The 27,873-nt window shown below is 42.8% G+C and overlaps 1 protein-coding gene and 1 non-coding gene across 2 annotated transcripts; both read left to right on the forward strand.

Moving 5' to 3' along the window:
- Positions 1–911: 911 nt before the first annotated feature.
- Positions 912–1,030, forward strand: LOC118607288. Its single transcript, XR_004952748.1, has one exon. It is a non-coding gene; the product is annotated as a 5S ribosomal RNA (ribosomal RNA).
- A 217-nt stretch (positions 1,031–1,247) lies between these two features.
- On the forward strand, positions 1,248–27,647 carry SLC45A2 (solute carrier family 45 member 2). Its single transcript, XM_016121986.2, has 7 exons — positions 1,248–2,801; positions 4,573–4,749; positions 14,430–14,755; positions 19,532–19,675; positions 20,373–20,496; positions 22,765–22,979; positions 25,282–27,647. The coding sequence occupies exons 1-7, from the start codon at positions 2,417–2,419 to the stop codon at positions 25,504–25,506; spliced, it is 1,596 nt and encodes a 531-aa protein (XP_015977472.2). The 5' UTR covers positions 1,248–2,416; the 3' UTR covers positions 25,507–27,647.
- Positions 27,648–27,873: the final 226 nt, after the last annotated feature.

Raw genomic sequence — 27,873 nt, forward strand, 5'->3', positions numbered from 1 at the left:
TGTAAATAATAAAATATTGGCATGGAAAGTCTGTTTTGCTACCTCTGCCCTCTCCAGCTTTTGGCTCTAGCTGCAAGCCACATTTGAATTTCTTCTCTTGACCCATTTGAGAAGCCCTTACAGAACATCCTATTTGGGACAGTAAGCTTAAAACTCATTTTCACTGATTATAATTGTTCTACCAAAAGCATAATAATTTAAGAAATTTTTTTTTTTCTCTCAGGACTTGGGCTAAAGTCTGATGAACTTCCTAATCAGATGAGCATGACTGATTGGCCAGAAATGAGGAGGAAATTTGCAGATGTATTTGCAAAGAAGACAAAGGCAGAGTGGTGTCAGATCTTTGATGGCACAGATGCATGTGTGACTCCAGTTCTGACTTTTGAGGAGGTTACCCAGCATGGTCATAACAAAGAACGGGGCTCATTTATCATCGATGGGGAGCAGGATGTGAGTCCTCGCCCAGCACCTCTGCTGTCGAACACCCCGGCTGTTCCTTCTTCCAAAAGGGATCCCTTTGTAGGAGAACACACTGAAGAGATTCTTAAAGAATTTGGGTTCAGCCAGGAAGAGATTAATCAGCTTAACTCAGATAAAATTATCAAATGTGATAAGTGGAAATCTAACCTGTAAATTCCAGGCCCTTCAGCTCAAGTGAATTTGAATATTGCATTTGCAGTATAGAATAATACATACAAATGTATGTGTGGAAATATGAAAAAACAGCATCGCAGTGGTCCAGCTATTCTAATCAAGAAACAAGACTGATTGAACAGTAATGACAAATTCCAAAAATGGTTAACATCATGGCTTTTCTTTACAAATGTTATTAATTTACCTATCTAAATTGTGGTAATTTTTCTGCCTTCCAATGTACTTCAGGGATTATATTTGTTGATATTAAGACACTTAGCTACGGCCATGCCACCCTGAACACACCCGATCCCATCTGATCTTGGAAGCTAAGCAAGGTCGGGCCTGGTTAGTACTTGGATGGGAGACCACCCAGGAAGACCAGGTGCTGTCGGTGTTAAAAAAAAAAAAAAAAAACACTTAAATATTTATAATATACTTTAAATGAATTACTCTAATGCTTTTTATTAAAGCTTCCCCCTACCCCTAAAGTTTACTTGTGCTTTAATTCTGAAAAGTTTACTCTTGCTCTTCAACCATTTTTAGGGACCTTCCTATAAGATCATGTTTCCCATTCCACTCAGACTTTTCATTTGAACTCAGGGTCCAGCAAGGAAAATAAGACTCGCTTCAAATCTTTAAAACAGAGGACATTTAATGTAGAGAATTACACTGGTGATAAAAGAGCTGAGAAGCTTCGGGGACAGTGAGGCAACCCAGACATGAGCAACCCCAGGAAGCCAGGACCATTCCTATATCTGCAGGGACGAGGGGAAAGATAGGGTTACCAGAACCCGGAGGCTAAATCGCCTGAAGGAAACGACCCACAGTAGACGTGCAGCCACTGCCAGAGACCTCTCAGGAAAGGGAAAGCGGGAATACCTTGATTTCTTCTCTTCTGCCCCCACATCTTTTCACCAATGCTTCCACTGGCCACATATACCTAATAGCCAGAGAGCAATGGAACCTGGGAAATGTAGTCTTTTATGATACAGAACGTAGAGGGGATTGGCAGGAAACGAAGCTGAGCAAATAGTTGGCTGGCACTGCAAAATGTAGTGTGTGCACTTCATTCAATAATTCTTTTAGCAAATATTTATTGAGGACCTGCTAGGTGCCAGGTATCATGCTAGCCGTTAGGGATCCCATAATGAGCAAAATGGATTTGATCACTACTCTTAAGGGGATCAGAGACTAACATAGGAGAAATAGAATAAACAGAACCATCTAATTATAAAGTGTGTTAAGCGCAATGCTGGACAACATCACAGTGCTATGAGATAGTAATTTAGAGGAAGGGTGCAACCCTTCACTGTTTTAAGGCTAGTTAATTTTCTCGTGTGTGTGTGTGTGTAGAAAACTTCAGGAAAGGACAATTATATCTAGAAAAAGTTTATAAAAAGACATTGACCTATTAATATTTTGACTCAATACCTGCATATAGGGCTTTATTATCTTAAAGCTGTGCATATGAGATTGTGTGTAATAAGAGTGTGTGTGTGACAGACAGACACACAGAGAGAGACAGATTGGGGGAGAGAACAGTGTAAAGGAAGTTTCCTTTAGAAAAACCTTCTGAGGAGCCAGTTTGCAGCAGCTAATCCCCCAACCCCCCTCTCATCATAACTTGTGATCTTGGAGGCATGAAAGAATTTGAGCTCCTCCCCCAGCCTAACTATCTTTATTGGCTGTTCAGCCAGACACCAAGTCAAATCCAGCTCACAAACCTCAGGAGCCGCTCAGGAGGTGGTGGGTTTGCAGGCTGGTTCCTCACCCAGTGACCATGGGCGGCAACAGTGGACAGCCTAGCATTCATACGTACACATCCCTAGCTGAAGATGGCCCCTTTGGCTTTGTGGAGGCTCCCAAAAGACCCACGGGCAGGCTCATCATGCACAGTATGGCCATGTTCGGCCGGGAGTTCTGCTATGCGGTGGAGGCGGCCTACGTGACCCCTGTCCTGCTCAGCGTGGGCCTGCCCAGGCGCCTGTATAGCGTGGTGTGGCTCCTCAGCCCGATCCTGGGATTCCTGCTGCAGCCCGTGGTGGGATCGGCCAGCGACCACTGCCATGCCATGTGGGGCCGGCGCAGACCCTACATCCTCACCTTGGCCGTCATGATGCTCTTGGGCATGGCTCTCTACCTCAACGGAGACACGGTTGTATCAGGTCAGTGGGTTGCACAAGGTGAAAAGGGTCCTGTTCCGTAGCTCAATAGGAGTATTTGAATTTCTTTAAGTGACACTTAAAAATGGTTTAGAACCAATTTTCTTTCCTAGGTTACGATGAAATTCCACCTTTGAATGACCCAAATTCTGTGGCTAGAGAGCCTTTACTTTTAGAAACATCAGGATACATTTTTATTTTTTATTGTGAAGATTTAAAAATAGGATTAATTTTTTTCTTATAAAATATTTTCATCTATTTATACATTGTGATGCTTTTTGAGCCCATTACATCGTATTTAGTACTTCTTCAAATTAACCAGCTGCTAAATGGCTCCATAAATATTTACAATAAATTATTTGTATGTCTATGGGTTCATTCTGTTCATAGCTTTATGTAGAGCCTTTTAGGGGTTCAAGGCATCAGGCTGTCAGCTCCGGGGCACGTTTTTACACTACAAATTCTGGACAAAAACAAACCCAATGGCGAGTAGTTCTTCTAGTCATTAATCAGCCACCAATTAATCAGTAATCAGTGGTAGTACATAACAAGTTACACTGAAAATATCTTAAAAATAGCACACATTTTTAGGTCAACTCTCAGGCTAACAGAATGAATCATAACGAGGCAGGATAATTAGTTATATATGTTTAAAAGAGAGCATACCTACATAAATGTAGCAATGAATCTGGAAAATGACAGAAACACCTGATAAGAATAGTTGCCTCTAGGGAGGGATACTAATGGCCTGGAGGTGAGAAGTAGAGGGTAGGCTCATTTTTCACTTATTTTTATACTGTAATTTTTTTAAAAATGTGCATATATTACATATTTAAAAAACTGAAAGCAAGAGAAAATTGTTAAAATTGGACGGATGAATTGTGGCATATCCATAGAGTGAACATTTTTTATCTGTTAAAAATTGTGAAATTGCTCTTCATTAATTGAAATGCAAAGACAGAAAGAGAGTTGGTTGTAAATGAGCATGCACACAGGATCCCATTAGTGCTTCTCAAAGCATGGGCTTCTGATCTGTAGCATCAATAGGGCTCTTGAGATATGAATTCTCAGGCCCTTCTTTCGAACCTACTGAGGAATAATGAGAGAATAATGGAAGATCATGGAAGACGAAGCCCAAAAATCCATTTCGACAAGTTATCCAAGTGATGGCTACGCGTGCTAAAGTTTGAGAAGCACGACATTCGAGAAAAGGCGGTAAACCTTTCTCTATAAGTGCATAAAGGGATGCACGAAGGAGGACCATCCCTGGGGACTGGAATCTGGAGCATTTTCCTCAGCTTTTCTCTATCGTTGGAATGGTTTACGATAAGCACGCATAGCTTTTTGAACAGCTTTAAAGAGATATGACTCCCATACTATAAAAGCCACCATTTACAAGCGAACAATTCAGTGCTTTTTAGTTATTCGCAAGATATAACTAAAATCCATCACCACTATCTAATTCCTCAACATTTTCATCATCCAAAAAAAGAAACCTGGTAACCATTAGCAGTCACCGCCCATTCCCCCTCCCCATTAATCCTAAGTAACCACTCAATCAGCTTCCTGTTTCTACAGATTTGCCTTTTCTGCACTTCTATTTGCATAATTTTTAAAGCCTGAAAAAATAATGAAGTTTTTTTTTTTTTTTTTTGAAAAACAAAACAAAATAGAAGCAAAAGGAGATAGTTCGATGACAGAAAGTTTTGGTGGGAATAACAATGCAAATGATTTCGAATCAGGATCTAGGTAACCAATGTTATTCCTCTTTTAGCTTTGATTGCTGACCCAAGAAGAAGGCTGATTTGGGCCATAACCATCACCATGATAGGTGTGGTTCTCTTTGATTTTGCTGCTGATTTTATCGATGGGCCCATCAAAGCATACTTATTTGATGTCTGCTCTCATCAGGACAAGGAGAGAGGCCTCCACTACCATGCCCTCTTCACAGGTAGGGAATATTCCAGAAAGTCTCTCCTCCAGCTCCCAGACAGAGAGGCGCTTCCACGGAAGCCATCCAGTGTCTCTGCACATTGAATTTTTCTGAATGAATGGATCAGTTGATGGAATGCCCGCATCACGCGGTCTCTGTCTCCCCGCGTATTTCTCCAAAGCCGACTTGTGACCAGCCTGCAGAGTTTTACAAAGGAAGTTTACGTAAGAGCTTTCTAAAGAACCATTTTATGGAGACATGTACAACTGAAATGAAAGGAGGCCTTGTGCACTTTTGTTGTTGTTTTTGTTTTAAATCTGGCATCAGGGTTACTTAGGAGCCTGTTAGAAATGCAGTTTCCTGGGCCTCTTCTCCAGTTATTGTGATTCAGTGGGTTTGCGGTAGAGGCCCAGAACTTTGTGTTTTTAGTAAGTACCCCACATAATTTAATGGCAAGTATCCCAATAACCATATTTAAAAACAAAAATAGAAACAAAACCAAGCAAAATTATGAAAACCCATGCCTTAGAGATGTCTTAGTTTTCTAAAGAGTAGACATTTCTTCAACCTCTTGATTTGAAAAAGGCCATGCCTAGAGGACAGCAGGGCGGCCCTCGTCCCTTCCAGGGGCTGTCACCAGCCTCCTCTGGTTGCTGTTGGGCCGCTCATGCAGAGCTGTGCTCCTAATGTCAGCATGCACGTACGGAGCACCCGTTAGGGTGGTTCTGGGACTGCGGGTTATGCTTGAGCTGCAGCGTGGTGCTGGCCCATGGGGGTCGTTATGTCTATCAGTCTACCTTATCTGATTGTCTTCGTAGCTCAGCCGATCTGCTTATTCCATGTTTCGATGTATTCTGTCTCCTCCCATGGCCAGGTAGATTCCATGAGGAGTTTTGTGGTTGTCTCCATAGCCAAGAGCAGAGCCTACACATTAAAGCTGTTGGGTCAACAGTTGTTGTTTGAGCAAATGTTCAAATGGTGAACACTGGAGGAATGCGCTGCCTGGGAGAGAGCATAAGTTTTCACTTTAGGAAGGGTGGAGGAGCAGGAGTCCATCCTTGTCTATCACTGGCCCCTGAGCACCTGTCTCTACAGGTAGAAGTTTCCAGAATAGAGATTCAAACTTCATTCTCCTAATTTAAATCCCATAATTCCTATCTGCTCTATCATAATATGCTGGAATTAATTACAACAAAGTTATGGGATACTTTTTGGTGTTTAACCTGACACATCGAGTGATATTGCTCTAAAGTACCTTGGGCAATGTGGCTACTGCTTCCCAGCTTACGATAGATAGTCTTGCCCAAATGGTCTCTACTTTGCTGCCTTTGATATTAGAAGATTGAACCTCTGTATTTTGGATATGTTTCAAAGGCTAATACAACATAGTATTTATATCAATTTGAGAGAATATTTGTAGATTTTCTGTCGATATCAGCGTAAGACGTAGTCTCAGCAAATATTTATGATTTTGATATTACCTTGGTTCAGGATTGCACTACAGCTTATGTGCCTTAGTATTTATCCGGTAACTGTTTTTCCAGTCTCTAACCTCTTCCTATACCAATTGAATCAATATGCAGCTTCCAGATTCATATTCCTAAAAGACAACTATGACCAGGGCACTATCTTGCTTAGTGACCTGCAGTGGCTTCCCGTTTGCCTACTGCAGTAGAGATAGGGTTCAGAACTCCCCATAAGTTGTTTGCATCCTATTCTTTAAGCTTTACTTACCATCACTCTCTCCACATTCTCTGTGCTCTGGATAATTTCGTAACATGTTCCTAGGGGCAGAGGCCAGGTCTCTTTTACTTACTGTGTCCCTTGTGTCTCCAGTACTGTCTGGCATGTCATAGGTACTCAAAACAAATATTAATGAAACAAATGAAGGAGGCCACGCTTTCCTTTCCAGCTTCCAGGTCTTTACCAACCTTGAAATTCCCTTTCCCCTTTTCTGCCGGTAGAAATCAAAGCTTCTTGGAAATGTTTACCTACTTCATAGGGAGAAGGCCCCTCATGCTCTCCTAAATTTCTCACTTGATTAGGGACACCCATAAAATAATCGAAGCACAAAAGTTTATCAACTGGATGAACATAAAGGTATCAATGAGGTGGATAACTCCAGTAGGAAGAGATAGTGGGGATCACATTTTGCCACTTACATGCCCAAATCTCACATCCCCTTGGGGCCTATGTGATCTGTTCTGGCTGCCACAGACTAGGTGGCTCATACCACAGAAGTGGTGTCCTATCAGTTCCGGAAGCTGGAAGTCCAGTTTCAAGGTACCTGTAGGGCTGGTTTTTGGTGAGACCTTCCGGTGGCCTTCTCGCTGTGTCCTCTGGGCATGCACTCCAGTTCTATTGGTTTTGGTCTCCATCCTTATAAACTCATTTAACCTTAATTACTGCCTTAAAGGGCCTATCTCTAATACAGTCACATCGTGGGTTAGGGCTTCAACGTATGTCTCTTTTAATAAAGCAAACATTTTCTTAGAACTTCTACAGACTTCCGTTTGTTTCTCATTAGATAGACGTAGGTCACATGAACACCCAGGGGCCTAGGAGGTTGGAAAAATGAGGGGGCTTTTTTTGGAGAGGGAGGAGAATATCCTTTACTCAAAGTGAGGTTCTGTTAGCTGGGAAGAATGGGTTAATTATTATCTAATAGGCCAAAATCAGTAGTTGTCCCATGGAATACAAACACAATTGAGTATTGGCCAGTGAGACCAATTAAATCAAGGCTATTGTAAGAAAGTTCCGGCCCGAGCTTCCAAAGCCCCATCTATTTATTAGTGGATAATTAAGTAGTACTTACATTTTAGTTATACTCCTGTTCACAGTTTTATCTGATCCGCCTATTCACACTCTCCCCTGTATTCACTCTGTGTTTACTTACTTCTTCTACAAGATTCACTCTGTATAACTCATTCTGTACTTCATAATTCGCTCTGTATGTATCTACCTCTTCTACCAGCTTCGTAAACTCTCCCATGAGGGTTCACCTACAAATTGCCCAAGGCTTCTAACTCATTGCTTTGCTAATAGCTAGCACTTAGCAATATTAGCTGTGCAAAAGGAGACCCCTGGTTTCAAAACCCTGCTTATAGTTCATGCAATTTTATATTAAGTTAAACTGCATGACAAGTTGCATCAACCAGATAAATATGCTCATTTAATTACCTTGCTCTGTCTCATCACCAAGCCTGAACTCTGAACCTCAGCCAACTGTCTCAGGTTATAGGAGGCCCCTACTAGAAAAAAAAAAACTTAAAGCATCATCCTCTTATAAAGCAGTATAGTGAAGTTTCACTTTGTTTAAGGCTTAGATTCTAAAGTCCTTGCGTAAGTAATAATCACAGAGAGTCTACGTTGTTCGTGAACATCTCTCATATCACCCATGAAATACAATATACCTTGTTTTGTGTATATGGACTTACCTAGTGCTGGATACATATAAATAAATCTGCCTATTCATCTCCTCTTTGATGTTTAGTCCTGGACATGGCTCAATGAATGGAACAACAGATAGGATCACACATGTTATTTAAAATGTCGTTTTGTCTTTTCTGGCACGCTCTCTCTCTTCCTCTTTTCAGTGTGCGAATGGTTGAATTCTGTAGAGTAAGACGTGATCGTGTGACCCCGCTACAGTGTCCTTGCTTTGAATGGCAGACCACACTTAAAGAGGGAGTGAAAAATAACAAGCAGTGTGTTATCCCTCGGCCCTGTCTTTGCATATGTGCGAGAGACCTCCTGAATTTACATGAACTTGGTGAAGAGATGGCCACAGCATCTGCCTGAAACAAGCATTTTCTAATAAAGGCATGTTTAGTGTCAGGGCCCATTTTGATTTCCACCACTAAGATGTCTTACACCCAAAGAATCAAATCATCCAAGTAAGCTGAAATTCTTTTTATTTATTTTAGAGTCGTAGCCGAGGCCAAAATTCCAAATGCTTTGCAAATAAATGTCAAAGAGTTCATGGCCCAAATATTTCCTAGCATATTTCTGACTTTATTTTTTTTTTAAGGAAAGACTGCTGGCTCCCAGGGGGACATTTTCATCCTCCTGCTCCTTCTATCTCTTATATTTGAAGGTAACTCTACCTGCCCTTCATCCTGGCATATGCCATAGTCCCGGTGGATTTAAGGGCACCACCCTCATCTTCTCACCTCAGGCCTTCACCTCTAGGTACATCTGAGGCTATGGAACCCACCTCACCAGTAGGAAATTCCTCCTTTGTGTCAAAATGCCTCTAATGGAGTATATTTCTGCGAAATCGAGCCCAAGGCCTCACCATTCTTAGCAGCAGCTCTACCCAATAATAGTAGGAGACCTGGATGAGACATGACGGGGAAAGGCTCCTCCTCTTAACTGCTGAGAGGCCTCAGCATTTCTAAACCTTTGTTTCTACACAGGTTGTGAATCTTTACAAAATGTTAATTATTAATATCCTGGCAAATGCCCCAGGCCTGGAGCAAGGAACCATTTTAAAAAGATTCAATGCCAATGTTTATATTTACTTCATTTCCTCCATCCCCATGGACTTGCAAAAGTTTAATCCGTAATGATTCAATGAGGAACTTGCCCCATGTACGTCTTTGGAAGAACGGGTAACTTGTGAGGCTCAGCCTCTTTTAATTCCAATTTTTTTTTGATACTTCAAAATATGCATGAGATTGGCTGTGGTCTGAGTTTGACAACGTGGCCTAGCTCTGTGAAGGAGACAGCTGGATCTCTTGTGGGCCCCTCTTTTGTAAAGGCTGTTAACTATTGCATCAGCAGATGTCCTTTGGATGCTCCAGCTTATGGTTTGGCCTGTGGCCTAGTGATTAATTCCAGGGGCCCCAAGGAGGCTTATGTTGACAGAGATAAATGAAGTCTGGATGTAGATCTGGGATTGGTGTTGGCCTTTGTTGTAGCTAAGATGGCTGGGCTTTGATTAAGAGACTATCTTTGAAGATAAAAATCCTTAACAAGCTGAGGATTCAAAAAGGAAAGCATTCAGTTGACTCCTACAGCCCCCTACTGGCCCTTATATCTGGAGTATGATAAAATTTAAAGGTTTCCATCCAGAGTTTTAATATAGTGTCTATTGGAATAATTTCCCCAATGGCCCACTATTCCTTCAGGGTATGTTCTGTTGTGACTTTCAGCTACATCTCACAATAGCTTTGGAACCAATCAAACAGTTTTGACTATTTTATTTCCCCATTCCCTTTCCAACCTCCCCCAACCCCTGCCAAAAGAGAGAGAGAGAGAGAGAGAGAGAGAGAGAGAGAAGAAAGGATTAAAAATTCTCTAAGTTACTGTAGCTTCTACAAAGCAAGAAAGCAATAACTCTGTAATCATTTTGGGGTGATTTCTCTACCAGGCTACAAAAATATAACACAACTCATAGAACCCTATTAACGACTGCAAATTAACCTTAATTTTATAGGACTGCACATCAGTTGTGGATTGTTGGTCAAATATCCTATGACAACAGGTCTAGTTCCCCAAGAATGTCAGGTGAGCACAGAGCTGGTTGATTGGAAGACACTCTTGCCTGGATACTCAAGAGTGATATTTGGACCAGCAGCATTGGTGTCACTGGGAGGCTTGAAAGGAATGCAGAATCTCAGGTCCCACACTAGATCTTCAGAATCAGAATCTGTACTATAGATTGAATGTTTGTGCCCGTGCCCCTCCCCCCACGAACATATATTGAAAACCTGATGCCCAATGTGATGGAATTAGGGGTGGGGCCTGGAGGAGGTGCTTAGAGCATGGAGACTCATGAATGGAATTAGCGCTCTTATAAAACAGGCCCACGAAAGCTCCTTTGGCCTTCTGTCAAGTGAGGTTACAGTGAAAAGATAGCCATTCGTGAGGAAGCCGGTTCTCATCAGATACTGAATCTGCCAGTGCCAGGATCTTGGACTTCCAGCCTCCATAACTGTATAAATGTTTGTTGTTTATAAGCTACCAAGTTTATGGTATTTTTGTTAAAGTAGCTATAATGTCCTCAGACAACCTGCATGTTAACAAGATAGCCATATGATTCATGTGCACATTAAAGTTTAGGAAGCACTGCCCTAGAACGATATTTTAAAAATCAGGCACTTAACAGTCGTTACTCTTTCCAGGTCTGAGATACATGTTTCTTCCACAGCACTTGCCACACGCAGACAGTGGTAAACTGCTGTCTCAGACCTCAGAGTGATCCCTAGACTCTAATCACTGGGCCTTGAATGATTTAGTCCTTCTAGCCACCTTCAGGGACCCTCAGTGCAGTACAGACAATCCCTGACTTAAAAAGGTCTGATTTATGATCTTTCAACTTTACAGTGATGTGAAAACAGTACCATTCAGTAGAAACTGTACTTCAGGCTTTGATTTTGATCTTTTCCTGGGCTCGCTGTGTGTGTTAGATACTCTTGTGATTCTGAGTAGCAGCAGTGAGCCGCAGCTCCCAGTCAGCCACACAGTAATGAAGGTAAGCAGCCAGTACTCTACAGTGTTGGATGATTTTGCCCAACTATAGGCTAATGTAAGCTTCCTGAGCACATTTAAGGTAGACTAGGTAGGTGATGTTCGGTAGGCTAGGTGTATTAAATGCATTTTCAACTAAGATATTTTCAATTCTCAGTGGTTTATTGGGATGTAACCTATTGTAAATTGAGAAGCATCATCCTCTTCTGCTTCTGGGTGACTTTGGAGTTCACGTTTTCTGTAGGAAGTCAGTAGGGCACTCAGCTTTAGCTCTGGTTCTACCACTGTGTGTGCTAATGCTTTATGTGTATTACCGTGAAACCCTCATGACACTCATATGAGGAGGCATCACTACCCCCATTTCTCAGGGGAGAAGTTCCCATCGTCACATGATTAGAAAGCACACAGGTGGGAATGGAAATCTGCCATAATTCCAAACCCTTCCTTTCCACGTTGTCTCCCGTCTCTTCACCACTGTAGCCTGTGGCTTTCTGATCTAAGTCAACTACACGAGCTCCAGACATCCTTCTACCCCTAAGAACCTTTGGGTTCATTGATATATTGAACTTTTATGAACTTCACTGCTAATTAAGAAGAACTCTATAATAATTATTGATTATCAATGTACTATTGATATCACTAAGTACCAAAAATAAATAAACTCTGCAGAGTCCTACTAGACTCTCTAAGTACCCAACTCACAGTTCTAAATCATTTACTATAGTTTTTAAAAAGTAATTGTTTACTTATCTGCTTTTCCAATTTGGTATTGCCTTCCAGGAGGAGAGAATGGAGTGCTGTTTCTTATTTATGTTTATAGCCCCAGAAACTAGTAGAGTCTTTTACATATATTTACTGCTCAATAAATATTTATTGAAGTAAACAAAAATAGTAGACATAAAACTGGACTGAGAAACCTTCAATTATAGAACTCAATTGCTCTAATATAAATCCACCATTATATTTATCTCTGTATATTTACATTCATAAAATCATCATTACATTAAATAGTGGATGATTTATTTTACAAATCACTTCTTTCAAATGGGCAGAGGTCTTCTGTTATACATTTTCTCTGCTCAGCGGAACAATAAGTTTGGAGGAAAGAGGCATAAATGATAGAAGTGTTAAGTGGTAATATGACAAGCATTCATTTGGTTGCAAATGAGAAATAGTTTCAAAAAGGAAAGTGTAAATTTTTCTTAGGGTTAATTAAAGTTAGAGGTTCTTAACTGGAAGCTATTTTGTACCCTAGGGGACATCAAGCAATGACTGGAGATATTTTTGGTTGTCCCAACTGGTAAGGAGGAGTTGGAGGGGTTGTTACTGGCAGCTAGTGGGCGGAGCCCAGAGATGCTGTTAAATAGCTTATAATGTACAGAACAGCTTTGCACGCCAGAGCTAACTAGCTCAAAATGTCAGTAGTCTCGAGACTGAGAAACTCTGATTTAGATGGACATTTAAGTGCTGGGCATTTTTACGTTCTTGTTGCTTGGCTGCTTGGCTCAGCATATGACCTCTGATACCCCTGGCATCCCCATGATTGCATAAAGAAAGTCATTGTCTAATGGCGATCCGGAGCCACCACAGTCCCAGAACTGCCCTAATCAACAGCAGTGTGGCTGCCTCGAGGGCCTCCCCTGTCCCTCAGATCTTTGGCACATACCATCCAGGACAGGTCACCATGTATATGCCCATCATCCATAACTAGACCCTGTATTTCTGTTTGGCAGAGAATATGTTTTAGTACAGAATATATGCTTCATTCCATACCACTGGCTGCAATTTCCCATAATTCCATCTTAACATGCTTTGGTACTCGGGGCATGGTAATAGTATTTTATTTTTGGAATTCAGTGGTTAACAGTTGGTCATCTGTAAATATCCTCTACAGTAAATTTCAGCTAACCAGAATGTGAAGTGACCAGAATCATCCATTCTCCTACCATTCTGGATAAGTTAGGATTCATGGTACTTGTCATTCAGAATTGTGTTCCTGGGGTCAGGGTTTATGTCAGTTTAGGTATTTAGGGTTAGAAAAAGAGAATTCTGTAAGTCCTGTTTTCTTCCTTGAATCTCCGGTTTGTGAGAATGTTATCTTTATCTGGGGTGGGGCGGGGGGGAATGGAGACTTCATTCCCACGAGAAAAATGAAAACAAAAATAAGCTGATCTGTCCAGGTAAATAGTTGTGTTTAGGGAGGCTGACATTTACAGGTGTCATCTGACAGGAGGGTCAGCCCTACGTAAGCTTGTGAGGTAGCTGGAAGGTATGTTTTGCCTCTATTTCCTTACCCACCGGACCTCCTCCCACCCTATGGTGTCTACCCCTGTGTTCTCAGAAGTCGCCAGTGCCTGACACCGGGAGGAACATCTGAGGAGCACTTGCTGCTCTGGAGCTGCGTCATGGACTGCCGCATCCATTCCAGGAGCACTCGCATTTTAAAACAGGAACCCCAAATCGCGAATCACTAATAATAGAATTTAAAATATTAGACCGTTAAGGCAGAATCAGTTTTGAGGAGCCCTTCCACAGTGTCCCTCAAGTTATACTATTTTTAAGCATAAGCAGATAAAACAAGCATCAGAAAAACTTCAGGTCAGTATCCTATGAGATGATAATAGAATTTTTAAAAGTTCATGTTTAAATTTTTGTTCTTATTTGTTCTGTGGTTACCAACTGGGTACAAGTATCATTAGCTTCTAATAGAGGAAAGAAAACACGTTCCAAGTCTGTTTGATCTTCACGAACTTGCATCACCCTAGAAAGCTTATTAGTAGATAAATGACAATACGAATAATTATGTTTTATTATAATCAGAAATTGATTTTCTTTGGGGTTTGTTAAGGTCAGGTATTTTTTAGTTTTTAAGCAGTGAGAGAGTTTGGTTTGTAATTCTGATAGTGGCAATATTTACTAAGCACTTACTATGTCTGGCACTATTCTATTTTCCAATTTTGACTCTACTAGTAGGTTACTCTTTTATTATCATCCCATATGATGAGTGAGGAATTCCAAGGTCACAGCAAGTGCATGCTAGAGCTGAGCCTTGAACCCACACTTCTCGGCTGCAGGCATCTTAGCCTCTTGCCTGTTACCTCTCCAGTCATAACTTGGCACCTCTGATGTCCTCAGGGAGATTTCCCACTGAAGCAAAAGGGCCCAGGCACGATGGAAAGGGAAGTTTTGCCAAACATACTAATACACTCTTTCTTGCTTTCCAGGTTTTGGAGGTGCCCTGGGTTACCTTTTAGGTGCCATCGACTGGGCCCATCTGAAACTGGGAAGAGTGCTGGGCACAGAATTCCAGGTCATGTTCTTCTTCTCCGCCTTGGTCCTCACTCTGTGTTTTATTATTCATCTGTGCAGTATCCCTGAAGCCCCGCTTAGAGATGTTACAAAGGACATTCCTCCACAGCAAGCCCCCCAGAACCCTCCATTGTCATCAGACAGAATGTATGAGTATGGATCTATCGAGAAAGTGAAAAACGATTCTGTAAACCCAGAATTGTTGATCCTGGGAGAAAAAAGCCAAAATCCGGCTGAACAGGTAAAGATGCAAATTCTTTACCTGTTGGGAAAAATATTCTAGTTCTTGCCCTTTCTTCATTTGTTATTATTCTTTGTTTTGTTAAGTTGACGTGAAGAATTTTGTGAAGTCAGTTAAATTTTTAAATCCCCAGTGGCTATTATCCCTTAGAATTACAACTTTGTACCTCAAAGAAGAATGCATGCCTTTTCCTCTGGTCCTCCTGTCTCTTGTTCTTTTCAGAGCATCAAACCAGGAAGATGAAACCAGGTGCAAAAATGTTAGACCATCCGTGAAGCCTGGAATGGTCCTCAGGCCATGAGAAATCTTTTTTTTTTTTTCCTTTTTTTTTTTTTCCTCAAGAAATATCTTTATTTCTTAGATTAGGAGTATAAATTTGTCCCTCTAAATGACAATATCCCTGGGTTGGTAGCCGAATGATGTTGAATGTATATTTCATGAGTTGATTAGATATTCCTTTTAGTCTAATGAACTGCTCAATGAATTAGCTTAAAACTTTAAGGAAAACTCTATTAAATGCTAGAGAAATGGAACCAAGTTAAGATGAAATGGTCAAAGAAAAGAGGCTAGAACTATGGTGACTGATAGAGTAGCTCCTGGTCCCATGGGGCTATTTAAGTGAAAATTAATTAAAATGAAGTAAACTTAAAGCATCAGTTCCTTAGCTGCATTAGCCACATTTCAAATGCTCCATAGCCCCATGGGGCTGGTAGCTACTGTATAGGACACTGCAGATATAGAACATTTTCATCATTGTAGGAAGTTCCGTTAGTCAACACTGATACACAGCCGTATATTCCTGCTGGCTGAGTTTGAATACTAAAACCTCAGAGATAGAAAACAAAGGGTTCTCTTACTAGCAAAGAGATTACAAAAGATCTGACTTTAAATCTTGGTTCCTCTAGTTGGCCGACCTGTGTTATTCATTTAGAAAATAGCTATCAGGTACCTGCTGTAGGTAGCCTGATGATTAAGGGCATAGGTAGGTGTTCAAATCCTGTCTCTCCCACCTCTGGAACATACGACCTCGGGCATCTACATTTCTGTAAAGTGAGAAAGGAATTCTGTCTACCTACAAGAGTTTGGTGCAGATCACATGAGATTATCCATGCAAAGTTATTTAGAGTGGCTCCTGCCACATAGTGAAGTATCATGTGTAGGTGCTCTTATTACGAGCCTGACAAGATACTGCGTGCTGTGAGCACAAATGGGGAACAGACTTAATCTGTATTCTAACAGAATTTTCCAACGAGCTCAGTGAATCTCATCTCCTCTATGAGCTTGACTCCTCTTGTTGGCTTTATCTATTTTCAGATGTCTAACTAAGATAAGGCATGGAGAGGTGCTTTTTCATAAGAATATAAACATATCATAATCATTATTCATTCAGTAAACTACTTCGGGTGCTGATTATATTCAAAGCCCTCTACTGGGTATTGAGAGATTATAAAGTTGATTAATGTTCAGTCACTATGCCCAAAGATATATAGCCTAACAGAGGATATGAGCCATTCATACCTATATTTATATTCTAAGGTAGAATATGGTAAATGCTATAAAAGCAATGTATCAGTCCAGGTCTTCTAAAAATCAGACACCAAGACAAGATAAGATGTGTAAGAGATTTATTGGGAAAATACCATGAAGGATGAATGTGGGGAGAGGGAGCAGAAGGAGGTAGAGAAAGTCTTCATGTCATGATACATGTCAAACAGCTGTGAAAGGAGAAGGGAAAGGAAGGATCATAGGGCAGGAAGCATCTTGGATGTACTGCAGTTCTAAGAAAGTTTCAGCCAGGCCAATGAGGAGGCCTCTTGCCAAAGCTGCCTTTTAGAGGAGTCTCAAGTCTTGCAGAAGTGGGCTGCTAGTCTTGCTTAGTCACTGGCTGGGAGTAGCCAGGGGAAGGGTAGCCTTGGCAGTAACAGGTGGTGGATCCAGAGAAGTGGCAGTCGGAGACTGTCAGTCAGCTATATTTTCTCCACCAGGGGATCCAAGTGGCATATTTCCATGGTGGTCACAAGCACCATGATAACAATTGCTGTTAGTTTGACAAAAGGGAGAGATCACACATAAGCAAACAGAGGAAGTCTTGCCTTTGAGTTGTGCCTTGAGTGATAGTTAGGACTTGAATAGGTAGAGATCTGGGGGAAGAGTACTAGCAGAGAAAATAGCATCAGCAAAGCCACAGAGATTTAAAAAAAAAAAAAAAGCATGAGGCATGTTTTGTGGAAGGTTCATTAGATAACAGAGTTTGTGAAGATGGAAATAAAGTTAGGACAGCAAAACAAAGACAGATGCTTTTGAATGCCAGCACAAGAGTTAAATTTTTATTATGTAGATGATAGAGATCCATTGAAACTAGCAGAGCAGATGACTCCTTGGTGTTATGTTTTGATTATTCATCTTCTTGCTGATTATAGGGGGTAAAGGGGTACCCAGCAGGCTATCTTAATGGGCCTAGATTAGAGAAGTGGCAATAGGAATAAAAGACAGGTAAGGTGGAAGAGGTAAAGCAAAGGACAGGACAACTGGTTCTATACAGGGAGACAGAAATGGAGGAATTGGTGGGCTTATTTCAGATGCCAGTGGACACGCCTGGCAAGTAGGAGAAAACAGTTAGGTTTTGAGCTCAAGGGAAAGAGCCAGGCTAGCCATGAAGATTCCGAGATGACAGATAAGCCACGGGAAGTGATCGAAAGTGCCCAAGAGAAGCAGAGTGAGTGAGAATGGAAGGATGGGAGGAAGGGAAGGTGCCAGCGACCTCGAAAAGGGAAGGAAGGGAAGAACTGACTGGGATCTTTTTAATGGTGAGAGGCCTCGATTATTTCAGAGTTCAGACCAGATCCCACGACACCCACCTGAAGTTGCTCCTCGCCATCGTTGCTCCCTGCAGCATCTCGACAGTCTCCTGTTCAGTGGACTCTCGTGAAGTTCTCTCCCACCTCGTGGCCCTGTGCCTTCTTCGCCTATAAATCCATCACCACCCACTCTTCAGGGGGAAAATGTACACAATACGTACAAGAAACAGCTCTCAGGGGCTCAGAATCGTCAAAAGGGCTTTGCCAAGGAAACTAATGAGTCAGAGAATACGAGGCCAGCTGAATTTTTATTCTGAATTGAAATGTGCAAATGAGCTTTGAATATTTGTACTCTTATCTTATACAGAAATATTAGGCACAATGTGAAAGCTCATATTTACTTTTAGGAGAAAGGAAAAATTAGGTTAACAATGAAAGCAGACTGAAAATTACGTATAAGGCAGAAATGTAAATTAACATTTGGAATGAGGCTGAATACTTGCTAGCCAGATTCACTTTTAAACATTTTGCATTTTGTAAATAAGGGAAGTAAATGAAGATAAGTCACTTAGTCCGAGGCATGACAATCAAGCTGTATTCCTCAGTCTGCAACTTTAGCTGCTGCTTCCTATGGTTAAGGAAAAATGAATAATTCTGCATTGACTTTCTGTTATGGTCACTATTTATTTTGACAAGTATATTTTACATTCAGGAAATAGTTATTTTTTCTAAATCCAAAGGAAAGTCTATATACTTTTAAATGCTTTTAAATGCTGGTTAAGAAAATTAGTTCAGTCATGGTCAGTAGTTTAAATACTATAAAATTGATGAATTAAAAAAAAATCAATTTACACAACAAATCTACCATGAGTAAATACAATTTTCTGTAATAAAGAAGTAAAAAACATTATCATGTAAGGTTAAGAGTTATAAAAACAATATGCTGTTATGGTTAAAACAGAAAATCTCAAGAGACCATCTTTTAAGCAAACTAGCCAAGATTCAACTTCATTATGTCAAGATTCAGAATAAATAAAAGTCAGACAAGAAAGACCCATTCCCCCGCCATGGCTGATGTTTACAGTCTCAGTATCTTTAGGGCAGCTGACTGCTTAGTATTCCTGAGGTTTCTTTCTTCTATGACAAGATGTTAAAGGCTGTTTCATTCTTTGTATTTCAAAGCAGCTATGTCAATAGTTCAAAATTTTTCTTTCTCTGGAGGCTTCTGATAACTGAAAATCGTAGCCTCTAGTTTTAACATAATCTAGGTCTAAATTTAAGAATTTGGAGGATATGTACTCATTGTGTGTGTGTGTGTGTGTGTGTGTGTGTGTCCTACTTTACTTTCAAAACTAGCAATTTTTTGTGATTTGAAATGCTACCCTTTGCTGCTGCTTCTAGCTGGAAAAAACTCTCTTCTTTTTAAAGGGCTCATGTGATTTGGTCAGGGTCACCCAGGTAGTCTCCCTTTTGATTAAGTCAAAGTTAGCTGATTAGTAACATTGATTATGTCTGCAAAATCCCTTTGCATGTAACATAACATAGCCATTGGGCAGTGCCAGGAGACAGAGACCGTGGGGCCATGTTAGAATTCACTCTGCCACACTTTCCGAGTCAAGAGCTATAGTCATCTAAGGCTAGCTTAGGTCTGGGAGCTTTGTCCTCACACAGTGGTTCTGTCATTAAAAGATAGGATGCTAGATGTCTCTTACAGCTTGGCCCCAATCAAGCTCCATTTCCAGTCCCTTCCCCCTCAGTTTCTCAAAGCCCCATCCTGGGCCTAAAACTGCTGAGTATCCACACACACTTAGCATCACACCTCCTAGAGGTCACTCCACGAAAACTTTAGTGCCACGCCCAGAAGGTGTAACCTTGTGGGTCAGTCGACTACAGATAGGTAACATGGCTATGTGCTCAGGCTCCCACGGCTGGCTATGTGTCTGCACTGAAGGTCACGCCTGTTTCATGTTTATTCCAGACTCAGAGGACAGTGACCCTAAAGTCACTGCTGAGGGCCCTGGTGAGTATGCCTTCCCACTACCGCTGCCTTTGCATCAGCCACCTCATTGGATGGACCGCCTTCCTGTCTAACATGCTCTTCTTCACAGATTTCATGGGCCAGGTAACGAACATGTCTGCACATACACTCACTGATTAGCACATCTATTTTTCAATCAGCACCTATAGAGCTTCTTCTGGGCTAGCCTCCAGGATAGGTACAGTAAGAGAGTACGAAAGAGTGCCTTTAAGGAGCCGACTTACATGAGTTCTAGAGGCAAGGGTCTCCCTGGACAACTAGAGGACACTATGGGACCAGTACTTGATCAAATACAATAAATAGAGGAAAATCAAGGTGAGCCGCAGTGGTCAGGACAGGTTTAATAGAGGAGATGCAGTATAATCCGGGCCTTGAAGGGTGAGTAGGAGTTGGCGAGAAAGAGGGGAGATGGAAAAACATTCCAAGCAAGGATAGAAATGGCACGTGTGGAAATGAGAAGCCCGTTGGCTGTACTAGAAGACGGGGGGCACGGTGACCTAAGTTGGGTGGGGCCAGATGTGAGGCGGAAGAAGGGATGTTGGTGATCCAGGGGGCCGTCGTGTAGACTTAATGCAGCCGACGTTTGTACTTCTGGAGGTTCTCGAGTAGAGGTGTAGGAGGATGAAACAGGGGACGTGGTTGTGGGAGAATGAGCTCCGCGCCCTAGAAAGGGGACCTCGGGCAGGGACTTGCTGCTCCTTAGGGATGGAGAAACAGCATACGAGAAGGGATCCCTACCAGCCTGCATCTGTAGCTCACCAGTCCCGAATCTCTCTTCCAGATTGTGTACCACGGGGATCCCTACAGTGCACATAACTCCACAGAGTTTCTCATCTACGAAAGAGGAGTTGAGGTCGGATGTTGGGGACTGTGCATCAACTCCATGTTTTCCTCACTTTATTCTTGTAAGTCTCCTCTTCCTGAGCTTGGATTTCACATTTCTATATTTAATTTTTGCTCTTTAATATACCAGATTCTCGATGAATATATGGAAGTCAGGAAGAACTATTCCTTTAGAAAGGACCACATGGAAAGGAAAAAGTTCTTTTCACAATGAATGCTAGATGTCATTTTCCTCAGTGATTACTTTGTCCATATAATCAGTGGGTTCCTGATGAGAGTTCTCTGGAAAATAAAAGGAAATCTTGTAAATAAGATAATAAAGTGTTGGACGGACGAGGGATGGAGATCCTGGCAGGGAGTATTGACAACAGGATCTTCCTTCCCAGGCGCCAGCTTTCCATGGGGGCTGGAGCCTGCTAACCCCCCATGTAGCTAAGTTTCAGCTGTAAGGATGCTGTGAACAAAGGGATTTCTGTGACTGGTTTTAAATAAGTCCAGACAAATGTACTCTAACTCTAAGGCATCACACAGGTTCATTTTGTGCCTGCTAATGTGTGTGGAAATCTCCAAGCCAAACTCTGGTCTATAAAATGTATGCGGGTCTCCAATTTGGAGTGGAAATTTAGGAAGTAGCCCAGCATTGTGGCGAGAACAGCTGTCCCCCATGCAGAGATTGAGGCTTTGGCAGACCCTGGGGTCAGCAGTGGTATGGCTTATGTGGGGGAGGGGAGGCAGTGAGGGGCAATCCCTGTTACCATTTTCAGGGGCATCATTCTGTCCTTGAAGTGTGCTTCTTGTGAGAGAGGAGGGTGAATGTATACAATGACCCCTAGTCTGGTGTTTAGCCCTTTACCTAGCCATAGCACAGCAGGAAATCTGCTTTGAGATCAAGAAACTCTTTTCAAAATATAGCACGATTAGGCAAGGGGGGCCTAACATAAACAGGTGAGCAATTTGTGAACCCAATAATCATAAAACCATAAAATTCATTGTTCTTAAATGTATTATAACCAAATAGTGGTGGCTTAAAGCTTTAATTTCCTTAGCACTTTTTTTTTTTTCTTTCCAGGAGGAAGATTTTCAGTACTTAAAATAGAATCAGAGAGAGTTAGACTAAAAGGGCCTAATCATCTCAATCCCATTGTGCTTTCAAGAGGTAGGGGGACTATTCACTATGCTCATTCTTGTAAGAAGAGCACTCTTGACTAGGCACATATTAAGTATTGATCATTTAGCCCCTGGTTCATGTGTCCCACCAGAGGGGGACTAGGGAAAGATTAGGAATGTATGGATTAAAAACACCTGATTGAAAAAGGAAGATAAAAGTTTTTTTAAGGACTCTCCCTACCATGGTAGAAAAACATTGTAAAACATTTTAAAGCAGAATTTTCAATTTTTAAAAATGAGCTCTATCACAAGACCTTCATGAGCAAACCAAGTTTACCTGCTGGGAGTGAACCCAAGTTGAGACAATCATCCTCAGCCCAGCCTGTGTTTGCTGAAATCATGATAGCTACGATTAACTGGATGTGGTCTACGTGCTTGGCATTGGGCTAGGTGATTTCACAGACACTCTATCTCATTTGATGCTGGCACCCCCATCCCACCCCCCTACAAAAAAGGGTTTTATTGGTCCTAGTTTTCAGATGCAGAAGCTGAGTTTTGAGGTCAGGAAGTTATCCACAGGGAACGAAGGGGCTGGCGATGGGGAGGTGCGGGGGCAGTGGGAGCCCCTCACCAGCCTGGGCAGGGCTGGCAAGTCAGGCAAAGTGTCCGCAGCTAATGCGGATCTTCTACTCCCTTCTTGGGTGTGCAGACAGCATTCAGGTGGGGGCGAAGAACTGAGCGACATGGATTACCACTCTGTAAAATCTGGTTGTTTTAATTTTCTCCAGCCTGACTTTGGGCGTTGTGCCAAGGGAGGCCCGGATTGTTATTTATGTCCTGTTAGGCTAGACCTCTGTGAGTCGGAATGCCCCCACTGTTCCCCCCTGCCTTGCAGCCTCAGGGTCCCAGAGCCAGGCAGGCTTTGTCACCACCTTTCTCTGCATCCTGATGCTATTCAGCTGCCTGCTAAACAGTGCCTGGTCCTTCCCTGTGGGAATGAGAACAACCTCGAAGGCAATTTCCATCTCTCCTTTCTGCATCGGATTTAAAAGTGACTCCAAAAGCCAGCTCTTTTCAAGCACAGATAAGGAGGTTCTTTTGTCCCTGACTCAGTATCAAAAGAAGGCTCCTAAAAAAAGTGAATCTTCAAAAGAAAGGATTTTCTGAAATTATTAGTATTGTGAGGCACTGCCAGTTGTAATTTTTCCTTCTTCTCCCCACAGACTTTCAGAAAGCTTTGGTGTCCTACGTTGGATTAAAGGGTCTTTACTTCATGGGGTATTTGCTGTTTGGCCTGGGGACGGGATTTATCAGCCTCTTCCCGAATGTCTACTCCGCCCTGGCGCTGTGCGCCTCGTTTGGCGTGATGTCCAGCACCCTGTACACTGTGCCCTTTAACCTCATTGCCGAGTACCACCGCGAGGAGCAGGAGGAGCAGGTACGTCGTTACACCTCTGTGCTGGGCGACATCCCGGCCGGGGGCTTTGGTAGGAAAGTGTAGCGCAGAGAGGGGAAATAGGGATTCCTGGAACAACGGCACTAAAATGCCCAGCCAGATGTGACGGTGGGTGAGCGGGCCGAGGCATGACCACCTGCCCCGCCCGCCCCTTCCTCCTCTCTCGGAAGCCCTGTGCGTCTGGGAGCATCGAGGCAAGTACCGTTACTGTCATCTGTCAGATTAGGAAAAAGGAGTTTGGTGGTGCTGAGAGGTCAGCCCAATATCACACAGAGACGAGGAAAGGGAACCGGGGCTTTGGACAACTGCCCCACATGTCCTGTGCACCTGTGGCGTTTCTGAGTCCCAGAGAGCACAGGGCGCAATTTCTGGGAGTTACTGATTGGGGGTAGGACGTTCCTGGGCAATACTTTCCTTGGAAGTCCAGGTGTTAGTAACTCGGACCCTTCGTACAGGCGGTCACTGCCACCAGCTGCCTCGAAGCAGGCCTGCCCCGTCTCCACCTGGGAGCTCAGGCTAGAGGGCTAGGCCCTAAACCTCCCTAAAAGAACACTAGCTTGGGGGATTTCTGCTCTAAGATTATAACATCTTCTCACCAAATATGCAACTTTTCCCCCATGAAACTAGGCTTACATTTTCTTAATTGGAACAGGGATGTAATAGCTACAGAGAGAACTTCCGGTTTAATCCATCACAGCACGAAACTGCAGGAGCACTGCGCGCGCGCGGCCCTGTGACCTCGGTGCCGGCCTTCTTTTTCTTCGTTTGATCTGGCAAATGCCACCGCAGGGCAGAATTTTACCAGAAGTTAAACCCTTCCAAACAGGAGTCGTGGTCGTCCTCGCCCCCGGGGCAAACATTGTCACTCATGTCTCAGGGCTTTGCTGTTAAAGAGAGCTGTCATAAAGAACTGTCCTCCCAAGGAGAGAGGTCGATGGTACCAGGGCAAGAACATGTAAGCTTAGGACTCGGAGAAACCTGGGTTCAAATCCCTCCTCCCCCGCTTGGCAGCTGTGTGACACTGGTGTGTCATTCATTGATTTATTAAATATGACTTCATTCACAGGGGTGATAGATTTACACAGTCCAATAATCACGATGTTATACAGAAATGTGCATTAGGAAGTGGCTCCGCCCTCACCGCCCTTCACAGTTTTTCTCTCTTGTTAGGTTTTTGTTTATGGTTTCAGTGTTTTTAATGAAAATCAAGCAAATACTAATCTGTTTTCTTATTTTCCCTCTCTTATTCAAAGAATAATATGTGTTTGGGGCACTTTTTTTTTTCTTTTTTTTACTTACTAGTATAGGAATTAATATTTAAACTCCCATAGCCTGTTTTCTAGTCAATCAAATAGGAATAACGCTCCCCCCTTACAGAGTTGTCATAAAGTTAAATTACACAAGATAGTGTAGGTCATCTGCCTAGCTTAGTGCCTAACTAGCACCTGGCAAAGACTCAAAAGGGTAGTTGTTATTATTACTGTGGGGAATGATGATAATCTGTGCATCTAGGGAGGGAGCGAGGATGACATGAAGTAATATACATGAAAGAACCTTGCACGATGCCTAGCACATAAAGGACACCCAACAAATGGCAACATTACCAACCAATTCAGACCAAATACGAAACAGTAATCCAATATTAATATACTAACCGGATATCAACTGTATTTTGAAAAGTTGAATTTTTTTATGTTGCTTCTCCTACATATATCTGTTATTTAATGTTTTGAATTTTTAACCATAAAGAAGGAAAGGAATGGGATATTTATTGAGCTTCTACTACATCGTGTTTATTGACTTCTGAGGAAGAGATAATTTTACATGTATTAGCCATTTAACTACCGGGGGTGTTCACTGTGGAATTTAACACATTGTCACAGGTAGGAAAGGCATCTTCAGGTAAGAGAGTAGAGCTTGGTGATCTTGAATCAGGAGTTGGCAAACTTTGTCTCCTTGTCCACCTCTTTTGTACCTCCTGTGAGCTAAAAATTCTTTTAACATTTTTGATGATTTAAAAAAATTAATAGAAGGATAACATTTTGTGACAAGTGAAAATTACATGAAATTCAAGTACCAATGTCCATGAAGTTATATCGGAACTCGGTTATCTATTGTAGCTGCATGCACTGCAAGGTGGAGTTGCGTAGTTGCAGCCAAGACCCTGTGACCCACAAAACCGGAAGTATTTACTATCTGGCTCTTTACAGAGAAAAGTTGCCCACTTCTGCTGTAAAGGACAGTTCTGTGTAGATCGAATGCTGTTTCTGTGTTTCCCTTGCAGAAACAGCAGGCCCAGGAAGCGGACCCAGCCAGCCGCGGAAGAGGGCAGGGCCTGGACTGCGCCACCCTCACCTGCATGGTGCAGCTGGCTCAGATCCTGGTCGGAGGTGGCCTGGGCTTTCTGGTCAACATGGCGGGGAGTGTCGTCGTCGTGGTGATCACAGCCTCTGCGGTAGCACTGATTGGCTGTTGCTTCGTGGCTCTTTTTGTTAGATATGTGGATTAGGTCAATAAAGAGACATTGTCCCTAACTTCGGACACAGTGGAGCACATGGCAGGAAATCAGTCTTTTCTTCAGCTCTGCAGTTTTGGGGTCTGCCCATTGCAAGCCTGGTGTTATGACTCCAGTTGCAGTAATCTGTCCTAACTGCCCAGCCCTCTGCACAACAGTCCCCGTATTTCGGGTATCATTTGTCTTGGGAAAGACGGCAATGCCTCCGTTGGCTGGCGGCAAAGGGGGAATGTGGGCGATAGCACTGCACACACCTTTCTCCCTGTGTCTCAATGCAGGGGTAGGGAGAGGTAGCGTCTGTTTTCCACAGGGCATTTCAGGTCTTAATGAAACCAGAGAAGTTGTTTAGTTCTACACAGGACTCCTGGATTTATTCTATGATGTATTCTTTTTCTTAACTAAGAGTCCATATATAGTTGGAGGGTCATATTTTTTATCAGATTCACCAGCACTCAAAATATCGCTGGTGATTCATTTCATGATGTAAGTTTACTCATAGTTAATTCATATTTAACTTGCTTATGATTGCTTCATGTTAATTTATGTTATCGCTGATAAGACTTCTCGAATATTTCATGTTGGAGGATTTACTACTTCAAAACAACTCATTTCATTTATGCAGTGAAAGTATTTCTCTCTAATCTGCACCTTTGTCCCAACCTCTGGAGTCCCTGTGAAAGCTGTTCAAAACTGGCCTCCCATCCCCTATGATCTTTGCTTCTCCAAGCAAAGCAGTTTTTCTCCAGCCATACCCCTTCCACTGCTTCCCACGAGGTTTTCGGCAGCCTCAAGAGGCAGCATGGTTGAAAGACAGACAGTGGGCTTTAGAGCTGGGCTGGTTTTGAATCCTGGCTTTGCTGCTCATCAGCAAACTACTGAACGTCCCCCAAGATAAACACTTGTTTATCTATGGGGCTCATAATTCCTACCTAGGAGACTTGTGACTATTAATAACATATAACACTTATCAAGTGCTTACCACTCTTCTAAATATTTTACCTGCGTTAATACAGCAGTCTTGGGAGTGGATGCTGTTACTGACCTATGGGTTGTAGATGAAGAAACTGAGGGAGAGAAACATTGCATAATTCACCTGAAGGTACACAGTTCCAAAGTGGCAGAGCTGGGCTTTGAACTCAGGTACTCGGGTTCTACTGTTTCTCATAAGAACAGTACTTAGCCCAAAGGCTGGCAGTTGGTCTACACTCGAGAGAGCCGTTGTCACTATTTGCAAAGGCTCTGCATCCTGTTCCCCCACGCCTGGATCCACCCCAGTCTTTCCTAAGTGTTTGACTCCACAACTCCAGATGTGCCTGAGCACTGCAGGATAGAGATTGACCCACATGTTTTTACAAATTAAGAAATGTGCGTGGTTCCTTTCCTGCCTCATCTCAGAGTCTGGTAGTGTAGTCATCGCCTCAGATGAATTTCTAATGTACCAAAAACTCTGGTGCTGGAGGGAATGTGGGGACAGGAGATGAGCTGCTTTCGAGAACAGAGGCCTTGGCATTTGCTTTTGTTTACCTTGGGCTTGCCAGAATGGATGGCTTCAGCAGCATGGCCAGGCCCCTGCAGCATCAGCTCCTTTGGGGTAGTTGTGCTAAGGAAGGTGTGTATGTTCCTGTTGGTCTTCAGAAGGCTTTGAGCCCTTTTTCACACCACTGCTGGGTGTATAAGGGCTACAGGCCCACTCCTAACATTTGCAGGGTGCAGGGCAAGAAAGGCCTCGGTCCACAGGCACCCCTTCTTCACCACCCTTAGCTCCATCTGGCACTGTGAAGCCCTTTTGTGCACTTTGGCATAGCACATCCATAGCCTGCCCCGACCCCTCTGCCCTCTACCATACCTGCAAACAACCATTCTCAGCCACCCCTCACACCTCAGGGCAGTGTGGTCCACCCTCTGGAGGATGGACTAGCAAAGGACCATGAAAGCCTCGTAGACAGAGTCAAGGTCATTTGGGTAGGGAATTCGGATGTCCCAGGTACTGGAGCATAATCTAGAATGGTGGTGGGGCCCAGGCTCCAGGTAGCCCTGTGGATTCCTTTTCATGTGGGGTAGGGTGCTGTTGGAAGGGGAGGGCAAAGCAGACACTTCTAATAATCAAACCCAGGGCAGGGGCCCTGGCTGCCGGGTGTAAGGGCAGTACTGATGGGTGCCAGCCTAAGAGCATAGCCAGAGAGTGACTCCGTTGTCATTGCGCTGTAGCCTCTCTCCCCTCAATTTCTCCAGTTGTCTCAGACTGTGTCTCTGTTATCTCACACTCATTCTCTTGCCACCGCTTGGGCTTCCAGGTTGCTGATGCGATTCTCTTGATTGCCTCCTTTTTTTTTTTCTTTAAGAGCCCTCTCTCTTTGCTGG

This window comes from Rousettus aegyptiacus, unplaced genomic scaffold (genome assembly GCF_014176215.1).
Source record: "Rousettus aegyptiacus isolate mRouAeg1 unplaced genomic scaffold, mRouAeg1.p scaffold_m13_p_8, whole genome shotgun sequence".
Lineage (NCBI taxonomy): Eukaryota > Metazoa > Chordata > Mammalia > Chiroptera > Pteropodidae > Rousettus > Rousettus aegyptiacus.

Excerpts from the sequence above, each read along its gene's own strand:
- SLC45A2 (XM_016121986.2), top strand. The coding sequence starts at position 2,417 with ATGGGCGGCAACAGTGGACAGCCTAGCATTCATACGTACACATCCCTA. Across the intron at positions 14,756-19,531 it reads GCCAAAATCCGGCTGAACAG|ACTCAGAGGACAGTGACCCT; the intron begins GTAAAGATGCAA and ends TGTTTATTCCAG. Across the intron at positions 22,980-25,281 it reads GCGAGGAGCAGGAGGAGCAG|AAACAGCAGGCCCAGGAAGC; the intron begins GTACGTCGTTAC and ends TTTCCCTTGCAG.